Source organism: Jatropha curcas, chromosome 7 (genome assembly GCF_041381405.1).
Source record: "Jatropha curcas cultivar XTBG-Jc1 chromosome 7, XTBG_Jcur_1.0, whole genome shotgun sequence".
In the NCBI taxonomy this organism is placed as follows: Eukaryota; Viridiplantae; Streptophyta; class Magnoliopsida; order Malpighiales; family Euphorbiaceae; genus Jatropha; species Jatropha curcas.
Genome location: NC_143157.1, coordinates 24,294,970 through 24,307,165, shown reverse-complemented (window position 1 = coordinate 24,307,165; position 12,196 = coordinate 24,294,970). Strand labels below are relative to the sequence as shown.

The 12,196-nt window shown below is 31.7% G+C and overlaps 2 protein-coding genes and 2 long non-coding RNA genes across 4 annotated transcripts; 2 read left to right on the top strand and 2 right to left on the bottom strand.

Annotated features, from left to right (window-relative positions):
* Positions 1 to 284: 284 nt before the first annotated feature.
* Positions 285 to 1,981, top strand: LOC149495037 (2-alkenal reductase (NADP(+)-dependent)-like). Its single transcript, XM_089724493.1, has 5 exons — positions 285 to 530; positions 635 to 821; positions 921 to 1,087; positions 1,393 to 1,475; positions 1,564 to 1,981. The coding sequence occupies exons 1-5, from the start codon at positions 288 to 290 to the stop codon at positions 1,979 to 1,981; spliced, it is 1,098 nt and encodes a 365-aa protein (XP_089580619.1). The 5' UTR covers positions 285 to 287.
* A 1,751-nt stretch (positions 1,982 to 3,732) lies between these two features.
* On the bottom strand, positions 3,733 to 4,334 carry LOC110009352 (uncharacterized). The gene is made up of 3 exons (XR_016321816.1): positions 4,240 to 4,334; positions 4,079 to 4,161; positions 3,733 to 3,991 (listed from the first exon to the last, which is right to left on the bottom strand). It is a non-coding gene; the product is annotated as an uncharacterized LOC110009352 (long non-coding RNA).
* Positions 4,335 to 7,457: 3,123 nt separating this feature from the next.
* On the top strand, positions 7,458 to 9,184 carry LOC149495036 (2-alkenal reductase (NADP(+)-dependent)-like). The gene is made up of 5 exons (XM_089724492.1): positions 7,458 to 7,703; positions 7,808 to 7,994; positions 8,094 to 8,260; positions 8,566 to 8,648; positions 8,737 to 9,184. Exons 1-5 carry the CDS (start codon positions 7,461 to 7,463, stop codon positions 9,182 to 9,184), a joined length of 1,128 nt encoding a protein of 375 aa, XP_089580618.1. The 5' UTR covers positions 7,458 to 7,460.
* Positions 9,185 to 10,912: 1,728 nt separating this feature from the next.
* On the bottom strand, positions 10,913 to 11,514 carry LOC149495035 (uncharacterized). The gene is made up of 3 exons (XR_016321814.1): positions 11,420 to 11,514; positions 11,259 to 11,341; positions 10,913 to 11,171 (listed from the first exon to the last, which is right to left on the bottom strand). It is a non-coding gene; the product is annotated as an uncharacterized LOC149495035 (long non-coding RNA).
* Positions 11,515 to 12,196: the final 682 nt, after the last annotated feature.

The following is a 12,196-nucleotide window of genomic DNA, read 5'->3' as shown; positions in this document are numbered from 1 at the left end:
GGTTGGATTTATGGGAAATACATATACAACCAGTTAGCGAAACGCACGAAGCAAATGGCAAATTAATATTAAAATTTATGGTTAGTTAGGAGGTGGTCAAAGTATTATAACTTTTACTTTTCAAAAAAATGGAAGTGAATTCACACAACAGTTCACACGGGTGATCAGTACATATATATACTTCCAGCATGCAGGTGTAACGAAACAAAATCAATCAAACATTATATTCTTTCTATCAGGAAATTTCAGTTAATCGGAGAAAGAAAGCTTAATTATTTTTAGCAACAATGGCTGGTGCAAATGAAGGAACAGTAAGTAACAAGCAGGTTATATTCAAACACTATGTAAATACTCGTCACCCTCGAGAATCAGACATGTACCTGAGTAGTAATTCGATCAAACTTCAAGTCCCAGAAGGTAGTAACGGAATTGTTGTCAAGAATCTCTACTTGTCTTGTGATCGCTACATGAGAAACCTAATGAAAGAAGTAAAACACAGCCAGGGATTTCAAACTTACAAGCCTGGTTCGGTTAGTTAATATTTCATTTTCATCGTTATAATTGTTAGTTTAAGTCAAAAGTTGCAGAGAAATTTTTCTGACATGTTTCAGAAATTTTGTTTATTAACGTGCAGCCTCTGTATGGATATGGAGTGGCCAAAGTTGTAGAATCTAGACATGCAGACTTTAAGGTAGGTGACTTTGTTTGGGGAATCACAACATGGGAAGAGTATAGCTACATTGCGACACCAACGCCACAAACTCTCTTTAAAATTAACCCTACTGATGATTTACCTCTTTCCTATTATCTTGGAATTCTTGGTACATGCTAACTCTCTCCTTTGACTGACATACTAATTAATCTTTAAAATTTTAATTAGAATTCAAGAATCTTATTATATATTGATTTGTATTTTGTAGGTATGCCTGGGATAACTGCTTATGCTGGATTTTACGAGGTTGGTGCTCCTAAGAAAGGAGATTATGTGTTTGTTTCAGCAGCTTCTGGCGCAATAGGTCAAATTGTTGGGCAATTTGCAAAGTTGGCTGGTTGCTATGTTGTTGGGAGTGCTGGAAGTACGGAGAAAGTGAGTTCCTTGTGCATGCATGCATGCACCAAAACTAATCAAATATAGTTTTTTGGTTCTCATTCGTTCGAGTGAGAGTATTTTTGACTATTTACTGACAAAAAAAAATAATAATAAAACAACAACAACATTTTAAAAAATCCTTCTTTGATTAGCTTAGTGTATAGATGATTCCATACTTCCAATGTAGGCAAATCTTATCCGTATTATTTTTACTCGGTATCTCTCATTTCATTTTTTTTCACTCTCCAAACAAATTACTTGATTGATTAGTTTTTTCACTTTGTTTCCTTTTATTATTTAAGGTTGATTTGTTGAAGAATAAATTTGGATTCGATGAGGCTTTCAATTATAACGAAGAAAAGGATTTGGATGCAGCTTTGAAAAGGTTAGCACTTAAATTAATTACGAGTATTTAATGAAATTGAAAAAACATCGTTTAATTACTAATAAATCAAATATTTCTTGACATGCAGGTATTTTCCTGAAGGCATCGACCTATATTTTGATATTGTTGGTGGAAAAATGCTCGACGCAGTTCTACTTAACATGAGATACAATGGACGGATTGTAATATGTGGAATATTATCACAAGAAAATTCAGAAAAACACGAAGGAATACACAACATTGTAGAACTTGTTCTGAAACATATTCGTATGGAAGGGTTTGTTGCGTCTGATTACTATCACCTCTTTCCAAAATACCTGGAAATGGTTGTGCCAAACATAAAAGAAGGGAAGATTACTTACTTCGAAGATATTGCCAGTGGCCTTGAAAGCGGTCCAGCAGCTTTGGTTGGGCTCTTCACTAGACAGAATGTAGGAAAGCGAGTGGTTAAAATTGCTGGTAATGATTTGGGCTTTGCAAAATTCTTTGGCCAAGAAGGGTGTTGAAGCATCTAATGAGTTTTTAGCTTTAGTATGATTGTCAGGCTGTTTCAATATTGTGATTTGTTTCTTATCTAACGAAGAGATGAATCTCATGTAAGTTAGAAGTTTTTGAGGGGTTTTTACTTAACATTTTTGAATTAGGTTGGGTGTATTTTGGAGAACCTGATAGCTCAGGTTTAGAAACTTAAAAATGTTAAATTTTTTCTCGATATAAATCAATAAAGTAAATTTATATTGCTGATAAAAAAATTGCCGATAAATTATTACAACTGTTTCAATTTAATTAGTAGCCAGACATTAGTATATGGATATGGTTAATAAGCTTTCTCAGCTCTAAATTAAAAGAATCTTCAGATCAAATGTCAGTTCTTTATTGTATTTTGATTATTCCATTTAGTAATATCTTTTCTCACTTAAATTCTTGTAGTCTCTATTTCATTTAAATTTGTAAATGATTCAATTAAGAAATATTTTATGACTTAAATTCTTATAGTACAAAAATATTTTAGGTGGGCTCACCATAGTTAATAGAGCAATTGTGTAACAAAAGTCACATGTTTTTTTTTTTTTTTTTTAAGCGGCAGGAGATTCAACTCCAAATCTATTGCAAAATGCTTTGATACGTGAAGTCACAATTATTGCAAAATGCAAATGTATAAAAATTATTTTATGTTATAATTTATCAAAAATCAGTTGAAACATAAAAGAAAATTAATGAATATAGTATGACAATTAGAGGGATAGTTTTGTAATATCATGCTAAAATGTGAGATTCTTCTCAATCAGCGATTTTCATTCGGTTTTGGAGAGATTAAAAATTGGTGGGTCTGGGTGACACTTAATACAGATTTTTTTTTTTTTCCCAATTTTATCTCTCATATTTCCAAACAGAGTAAGGTAAATTTTCATGATTATTTTATTTTCTTCCCATATTCCTCCTTTCCAAACAGGCTGTAAAGTTTCAACTCAAGATGAATTTTATAATGGTCGTCCATTGGCAAATGGCAATTTTAATTTTAGCCACTTGCATTTGAGACTAAGATTAAATCAATCAACGTCAGCACTTAGCAAACCACGCGTAGCGTAGACAATTCAAGCAATTGTAATAATACTAAGAATTTTGACTACACGGTTATGAACTTATAATATAAATAATTTAACTATCCTTATCATTTTTATATTTTCCTCTCATAATTTTCAACTAAAATTATTAATACCAATCAAGGATGGCCTAGTTGGTCTTCTTATGTCTTACCGAAAATGCGTTACTGCCAACTGGGTGAATGTTATTCATACTTTTCACTGTATAGTCTACAATGTTATTTCGACCATTGAATTTATTGGACTTCTCGAGTAGCAAACTAAAATTATTAACCATTAATCTATATATAAGTATAAATTAAAATTCTTAATGATTAATAATAAAATAAAATAAAATACAAATTCTCCAAAAAAAAAAATGAAAATACAAACTCTTCTCTATTCAAGTAGTGGACTTTTAAATGCATTTTTATAACTAATGAACAAAAAAGCATTCATCCCAAACAAGTTATTATTCTTATTCTTCTCCTCCTTCGAGTATAGGCAGGCAGCCATAGCTGAATTTTATTATCAAGAAGCTCAATTAATAGTCATCATTCATCGGCAACTTTAACCACTTGCTTTCCCATATTACATCCTCTGAATACGCCAACCACAGCCGCCGGACCGCTTTCTATACCGGCGGCAATATCTTCAACATAAACAATCTTCCCTTCTTTTATTTTTGGTATTATCATTTCGTGGTACTTAGGAATTAGGTGCAGGTAATTGGCAACTAGAAATCCTTCCACGCGGAGGCTTTTGTAAACTATTTGCGTTAGATTTTTTACTCCATAAACCTTGTCTAACCCATATTCCGACATCAATCCACACATAGCAATGCGTCCCCCAAATTTCATATTCAGCAGAACTGCTTCCAGCATCTTACCACCAACATTTTCAAAATATATATCGATTCCTTTAGGAAAATATCTGCATTTTTCCAACAATTGGGTTTGATTAATTCTTTGTAATGGTGTGTATTATGTTTCAATCTCAATAATAGAGAGAAGGAAGTACCTTTTCAAAGCTGCATCCAAGTCCTGTTCTTCATTGTAATTGAAAGCCTCGTCGAATCCAAACTTGTTCTTCAACAAATCAACCTTAAAATGGACAAGGTAAAATCAGATAAAAGAAAAACATTACAGCCAAGGGAAGAAAAATCATCGAATGAAGCTCACTTTTTCTTTGCTTCCAGCACTTCCAACCACATAACAACCTGACAACTTTCTAATTCAACTCGAATTATACTTGTCTAAACCAGGTTAATGGCCTCACCATGAACTAAACCAATAAAAATAAAAAAATTTTATATTTTATCCTTTTTTTTCCGGTATATAGTAAAAAATATTCTCGTTTGAACGAAAATTCTTATTTTCATTTGTTTGATCATAGAACTTTGCAAAGCTTAATTATATATTATTTATTAACCACAGGAAGTAAATGAAAAAAAACCCAAGAAAAATCATTCATCATAAAGCAGAGTAGTGCTCGGCTGCTCGCCATACCGTCTCCAGTGGAGTCAAGACAAATAACTGAAACAGAGCACATAACAATGAAACAAGGGAAAATTTTCAAGTGAGAGGGAGCTAAAAGGATGACGCATTATTATGTTACGTTAATTTTGGATAAAGAGAGGTGAATGTATACCTTTATTCTTTATAATACTAAACGATATAACTTTTCGTGGTTGTAACTTTTGCCGCTCAATTGCTAAATTATTGGAGTAACTTAAATCTAAAGGTAGCTCAGTGATAAAGAACATCCGAAGATTGAAGGATCCTCAAAATATTATATTTTGAGTCGCTCTCAGAGTAAAATCTCTACAGATCAGCTTCTGTGTCTCTTGAAGCAACGGAGAATATTTAATTTACGTAGATCATTAAATGGTACGAGCCTATAAAAAGATTTTGGAATAACTTAAATATTGTAGATTGGAGTAAATGATTGTGTCATCGGAAACCTTTTCTTTATTCTTTTTTTTTTTTTCTATTAATATTAGATGATGGGTGGTCTCATCTTTAGATTAAAAAAAACCAAAACTTATATGGTGACTCAATTGCCTTCACGAAGAAGACATGTTTATAGGACTTCACTAATTAAGGTGCAATTATGATGGTTACTATCATTTGGTGTTTTTTTTTGGAAATTATCAGTATCCGCACTCTATTGCTAGAAACCGCTTAATCCGGCTCAGAGTTTAATTACAGTTAAATACATTTAGTGGGGATCGAACTCGAGAACTCTTCTCACATATCCAATCTGTGTTGCCAATTGAGCTGCAAACTATAGGTTTATTTGATTATTTTCTTGCTTAATTCATGTGATAATGATCTCAGAATAAAAGGAATAATCAATATATATGCTCCATTGCTTTCAAAAAAAAAAAAAATAATCATAATAAATTTTATTAATGTGAGGTGATTAATATAGTATTGTGAACTTAGCTCTCGTAAAAACTACGGTGTCATCCAGGTCAAGCTTTCCAGCCTCACCATCCAGCCCAGAGCAAGATACCGCAATGTCAAGCTCCATATACGCCAAAAGGGTGGCACGTGGATATGCTCGATTGCCATGTCATCAAAAGCGAACACGTGGCTTCAATCCACGTGATCTAGTGTTCAACTATTATGCCACGTCACTAGAACTCACTGCATGGTGTGTGAAGCCCCCATAAACAAAGCATTTTAACCGAATGCCATGTGTAAAAGGACGACCACGTTATCACGTGGCAGCAGTGTATAGTTATTCGCCTCCTGGCAGAAACATGTCGACCAATGTAGCATGTGGTGAGGTTATATGTCATCATGTGGAAATCCACATCATCAAAACTGCCATATGTATATATATATTCAGATGACAACTCACCGGACCTAACCCTCTTTAAAAAAAAAATGTATATCTAACATTATCAACTTCATCCACGTGTGAATCAACTATATTTATCTGGTTGAAGAACTGCATATGTAATACATCTTTGGTTGACAAATTTTTTACATTATTTATCATTTATTACTTACAACGTGAGTAATTTTTAAAAATTTTTACTATTATATCATTTATTATTCAATTCCAACGTTGTTCATGTTCCTATTTGTTTGTATTCTGAATATTTTGATTTATGAAGTTATTTTCTTTTAAAAAAATTATTTAATTCCCGCGTGGTTCATGTTCATTATGTTATGTATAGAGTTTTCAATGTTTTTATGGTGACAAAGTCAGCTTATTCTTATCCACTTCATTAACAAATAACATAATTGACATAAGTTATTACTTGATAAAAGTTCTAGTCAAGATTGATGATTTTTTTAAGGGATGTGAAATTCTAAATGTACCAAATATTATGGAACAGAAGTAGTATGTACTAGATAATACTAAAAAACTTTTTTTTTTTTTAATTTTTTTAAGGGAAGATAATACTCAAACTTAAAATGAAGTAGAATTGAACTTCCGTAACAATGAACACAAGTTCGATTCTTAAAAAATATACTTTGCTAAGAAGGCTAAAAACCGTTACGCTTATGAGATATATATAAAAGTGGAAATGCGTGGGGGGAACATTGAGATTGAGATTGCCGAAAATACCCTCATTAAATTTATAGATCGATGAAAGTATCTTTAAAAATTTTAATCTGATTGGTTTAAAAATAAAATTTCATTTTAATTCATTATATAAATTTTCTATTTACTCTAAATTCTATTGTACTATATTAATTTTCTATTTAAATCCAAATTCTATTTGACAAAGAATATGCATACGTAATAGATTATATAACTTTCTATTTATTATAAAAGGTCATATAACTTCTTATTTACAAGTATTATACCACAATATGGCAAGTTGACCCTTAAAATAAGATTTGTTGAGGCTTGTTTTAAGATCGTCTATATATTAAGTTAACCCATAAGAGCTTTTTAAAAAATTATTATTATTTCCTTACTTTTTTTTAGTGAATGATTAAAAAAAAAAAGTAAATGATTAAAAATACATTCGTTTAAATTAAAAAAAATTTAATTAGTTTAATATATGGATGGTTCGTATACCGGTCTGGATAAATCTTTTTCTACAAAGTTAAAACATTTGGCTTTGATTTTTTAAATGACATTTGATTATTGGTTGGATTTATGGGAAATACATATACAACCAGTTAGCGAAACGCACGAAGCAAATGGCAAATTAATATTAAAATTTATGGTTAGTTAGGAGGTGGTCAAAGTATTATAACTTTTACTTTTCAAAAAAATGGAAGTGAATTCACACAACAGTTCACACGGGTGATCAGTACATATATATACTTCCAGCATGCAGGTGTAACGAAACAAAATCAATCAAACATTATATTCTTTCTATCAGGAAATTTCAGTTAATCGGAGAAAGAAAGCTTAATTATTTTTAGCAACAATGGCTGGTGCAAATGAAGGAACAGTAAGTAACAAGCAGGTTATATTCAAACACTATGTAAATACTCGTCACCCTCGAGAATCAGACATGTACCTGAGTAGTAATTCGATCAAACTTCAAGTCCCAGAAGGTAGTAACGGAATTGTTGTCAAGAATCTCTACTTGTCTTGTGATCGCTACATGAGAAACCTAATGAAAGAAGTAAAACACAGCCAGGGATTTCAAACTTACAAGCCTGGTTCGGTTAGTTAATATTTCATTTTCATCGTTATAATTGTTAGTTTAAGTCAAAAGTTGCAGAGAAATTTTTCTGACATGTTTCAGAAATTTTGTTTATTAACGTGCAGCCTCTGTATGGATATGGAGTGGCCAAAGTTGTAGAATCTAGACATGCAGACTTTAAGGTAGGTGACTTTGTTTGGGGAATCACAACATGGGAAGAGTATAGCTACATTGCGACACCAACGCCACAAACTCTCTTTAAAATTAACCCTACTGATGATTTACCTCTTTCCTATTATCTTGGAATTCTTGGTACATGCTAACTCTCTCCTTTGACTGACATACTAATTAATCTTTAAAATTTTAATTAGAATTCAAGAATCTTATTATATATTGATTTGTATTTTGTAGGTATGCCTGGGATAACTGCTTATGCTGGATTTTACGAGGTTGGTGCTCCTAAGAAAGGAGATTATGTGTTTGTTTCAGCAGCTTCTGGCGCAATAGGTCAAATTGTTGGGCAATTTGCAAAGTTGGCTGGTTGCTATGTTGTTGGGAGTGCTGGAAGTACGGAGAAAGTGAGTTCCTTGTGCATGCATGCATGCACCAAAACTAATCAAATATAGTTTTTTGGTTCTCATTCGTTCGAGTGAGAGTATTTTTGACTATTTACTGACAAAAAAAAATAATAATAAAACAACAACAACATTTTAAAAAATCCTTCTTTGATTAGCTTAGTGTATAGATGATTCCATACTTCCAATGTAGGCAAATCTTATCCGTATTATTTTTACTCGGTATCTCTCATTTCATTTTTTTTCACTCTCCAAACAAATTACTTGATTGATTAGTTTTTTCACTTTGTTTCCTTTTATTATTTAAGGTTGATTTGTTGAAGAATAAATTTGGATTCGATGAGGCTTTCAATTATGACGAAGAAAAGGATTTGGATGCAGCTTTGAAAAGGTTAGCACTTAAATTAATTACGAGTATTTAATGAAATTGAAAAAACATCGTTTAATTACTAATAAATCAAATATTTCTTGACATGCAGGTATTTTCCTGAAGGCATCGACCTATATTTTGATATTGTTGGTGGAAAAATGCTCGACGCAGTTCTACTTAACATGAGATACAATGGACGGATTGTAATATGTGGAATATTATCACAAGAAAATTCAGAAAAACACGAAGGAATACACAACATTGTAGAACTTGTTCTGAAACATATTCGTATGGAAGGGTTTGTTGCGTCTGATTACTATCACCTCTTTCCAAAATACCTGGAAATGGTTGTGCCAAACATAAAAGAAGGGAAGATTACTTACTTCGAAGATATTGCCAGTGGCCTTGAAAGCGGTCCAGCAGCTTTGGTTGGGCTCTTCACTAGACAGAATGTAGGAAAGCGAGTGGTTAAAATTGCTGGTAATGATTTGGGCTTTGCAAATTCTTCGGGGAATAAGAGTGTTGAAGCATCTAATGAGTTTTTAGCTTTAGTATGATTGTCAGGCTGTTTCAATATTGTGATTTGTTTCTTATCTAACGAAGAGATGAATCTCACGTAAGTTAGAAGTTTTTGAGGGGTTTTTACTTAGCATTTTTGAATTAGATTGGGTGTATTTGGAAAACATGATAGCTCAGGTTTAGAAACTTAAAAATATTAAATTTTTTCTTGATATAAATCAATAAAGTAAATTTATATTGCTGATAAAAAAATTGCCGATAAATTATTACAACTGTTTCAATTTAATTAGTAGCCAGACATTAGTATATGGATATGGTTAATAAGCTTTCTCAGCTCTAAATTAAAAGAATCTTCAGATCAAATGTCAGTTCTTTATTGTATTTTGATTATTCCATTTAGTAATATCTTTTCTCACTTAAATTCTTATAGTCTCTATTTCATTTAAATTTGTAAATGATTCAATTAAGAAATATTTTATGACTTAAATTCTTATAGTACAAAAATATTTTAGGTGGGCTCACCATAGTTAATAGAGCAATTGTGTAACAAAAGTCACATGTTTTTTTTTTTTTTTTTAAGCGACAGGAGATTCAACTCCAAATCTATTGCAAAATGCTTTGACACGTGAAGTCACAATTATTGCAAAATGCAAATGTATAAAAATTATTTTATGTTATAATTTATCAAAAATCAGTTGAAACATAAAAGAAAATTAATGAATATAGTATGACAATTAGAGGGATAATTTTGTAATATCATGCTAAAATGTGAGATTCTTCTCAATCAGCCATTTTCATTCGGTTTTGGAGAGATTAAAAATTGGTGGGTCTGGGTGACACTTAATACAGATTTTTTTTTCCCCAATTTTATCTCTCATATTTCCAAACAGAGTAAGATAACCTTTCATGATTATTTTCTTCTCATATTTTATTTTCTTCCCATTTTCCTCCTTTCCAAACAGGCTGTAAAGTTTCAACTCAAGATGAATTTTATAATGGTCGTCCATTGGCAAATGGCAATTTTAATTTTAGCCACTTGCATTTGAGACTAAGATTAAATCAATCAACGTCAGCACTTAGCAAACCACGCGTAGCGTAGACAATTCAAGCAATTGTAATAATACTAAGAATTTTGACTACACGGTTATGAACTTATAATATAAATAATTTAACTATCCTTATCATTTTTATATTTTCCTCTCATAATTTTCAACTAAAGTTATTAATACCAATCAAGTGTGGCCTAGTTGGTCTTCTTATGTCTTACCGAAAATGCGTTACTACCAACTGGGTGAATGTTATTCATACTTTTCACTGTATAGTCTACAATGTTATTTCGACCATTGAATTTATTGGACTTCTCAAGTAGCAAACTAAAATTATTAACCATTAATCTATATATAAGTATAAATTAAAATTCTTAATGATTAATAATAAAATAAAATAAAATACAAATTCTCCAAAAAAAAAAATGAAAATACAAACTCTTCTCTATTCAAGTAGTGAACTTTTAAATGCATTTTTATAACTAATGAACAAAAAAGCATTCATCCCAAACAAGTTATTATTCTTATTCTTCTCCTCCTTCGAGTATAGGCAGGCAGCCATAGCTGAATTTTATTATCAAGAAGCTCAATTAATAGTCATCATTCATCGGCAACTTTAACCACTTGCTTTCCCATATTACATCCTCTGAATACGCCAACCACAGCCGCCGGACCGCTTTCTATACCGTCGGCAATATCTTCAACATAAACAATCTTCCCTTCTTTTATTTTTGGTATTATCATTTCGTGGTACTTAGGAATTAGGTGCAGGTAATTGGCAACTAGAAATCCTTCCACGCGGAGGCTTTTGTAAACTATTTGCGTTCGATTTTTTACTCCATAAACCTTGTCTAACCCATATTCCGACATCAATCCACACATAGCAATGCGTCCCCCAAATTTCATATTCAGCAGAACTGCTTCCAGCATCTTACCACCAACATTTTCAAAATATATATCGATTCCTTTAGGAAAATATCTGCATTTTTCCAACAATTGGGTTTGATTAATTCTTTGTAATGGTGTGTATTATGTTTCAATCTCAATAATAGAGAGAAGGAAGTACCTTTTCAAAGCTGCATCCAAGTCCTGTTCTTCATTGTAATTGAAAGCCTCGTCGAATCCAAACTTGTTCTTCAACAAATCAACCTTAAAATGGACAAGGTAAAATCAGATAAAAGAAAAACATTACAGCCAAGGGAAGAAAAATCATCGAATGAAGCTCACTTTTTCTTTGCTTCCAGCACTTCCAACCACATAACAACCTGACAACTTTCTAATTCAACTCGAATTATACTTGTCTAAACCAGGTTAATGGCCTCACCATGAACTAAACCAATAAAAATAAAAAAATTTTATATTTTATCCTTTTTTTTCCGGTATATAGTAAAAAATATTCTCGTTTGAACGAAAATTCTTATTTTCATTTGTTTGATCATAGAACTTTGCAAAGCTTAATTATATATTATTTATTAACCACAGGAAGTAAATGAAAAAAAACCCAAGAAAAATCATTCATCATAAAGCAGAGTAGTGCTCGGCTGCTCGCCATACCGTCTCCAGTGGAGTCAAGACAAATAACTGAAACAGAGCACATAACAATGAAACAAGGGAAAATTTTCAAGTGAGAGGGAGCTAAAAGGATGACGCATTATTATGTTACGTTAATTTTGGATAAAGAGAGGTGAATGTATACCTTTATTCTTTATAATACTAAACGATATAACTTTTCGTGGTTGTAACTTTTGCCGCTCAATTGCTAAATTATTGGAGTAACTTAAATCTAAAGGTAGCTCAGTGATAAAGAACATCCGAAGATTGAAGGATCCTCAAAATATTATATTTTGAGTCGCTCTCAGAGTAAAATCTCTACAGATCAGCTTCTGTGTCTCTTGAAGCAACGGAGAATATTTAATTTACGTAGATCATTAAATGGTACGAGCCTATAAAAAGATTTTGGAATAACTTAAATATTGTAGATTGGAGTAAATGATTGTGTCATCG

Coding starts and splice junctions, on each gene's coding strand:
- LOC149495037 (XM_089724493.1), top strand. CDS start 288: ATGGCTGGTGCAAATGAAGGAACAGTAAGTAACAAGCAGGTTATATTC. Junction 822..920: donor CTATTATCTTGGAATTCTTG/GTACATGCTAAC, acceptor TGTATTTTGTAG/GTATGCCTGGGATAACTGCT. Junction 1,476..1,563: donor TTGGATGCAGCTTTGAAAAG/GTTAGCACTTAA, acceptor CTTGACATGCAG/GTATTTTCCTGAAGGCATCG.
- LOC149495036 (XM_089724492.1), top strand. CDS start 7,461: ATGGCTGGTGCAAATGAAGGAACAGTAAGTAACAAGCAGGTTATATTC. Junction 7,995..8,093: donor CTATTATCTTGGAATTCTTG/GTACATGCTAAC, acceptor TGTATTTTGTAG/GTATGCCTGGGATAACTGCT. Junction 8,261..8,565: donor GTGCTGGAAGTACGGAGAAA/GTGAGTTCCTTG, acceptor TTATTATTTAAG/GTTGATTTGTTGAAGAATAA.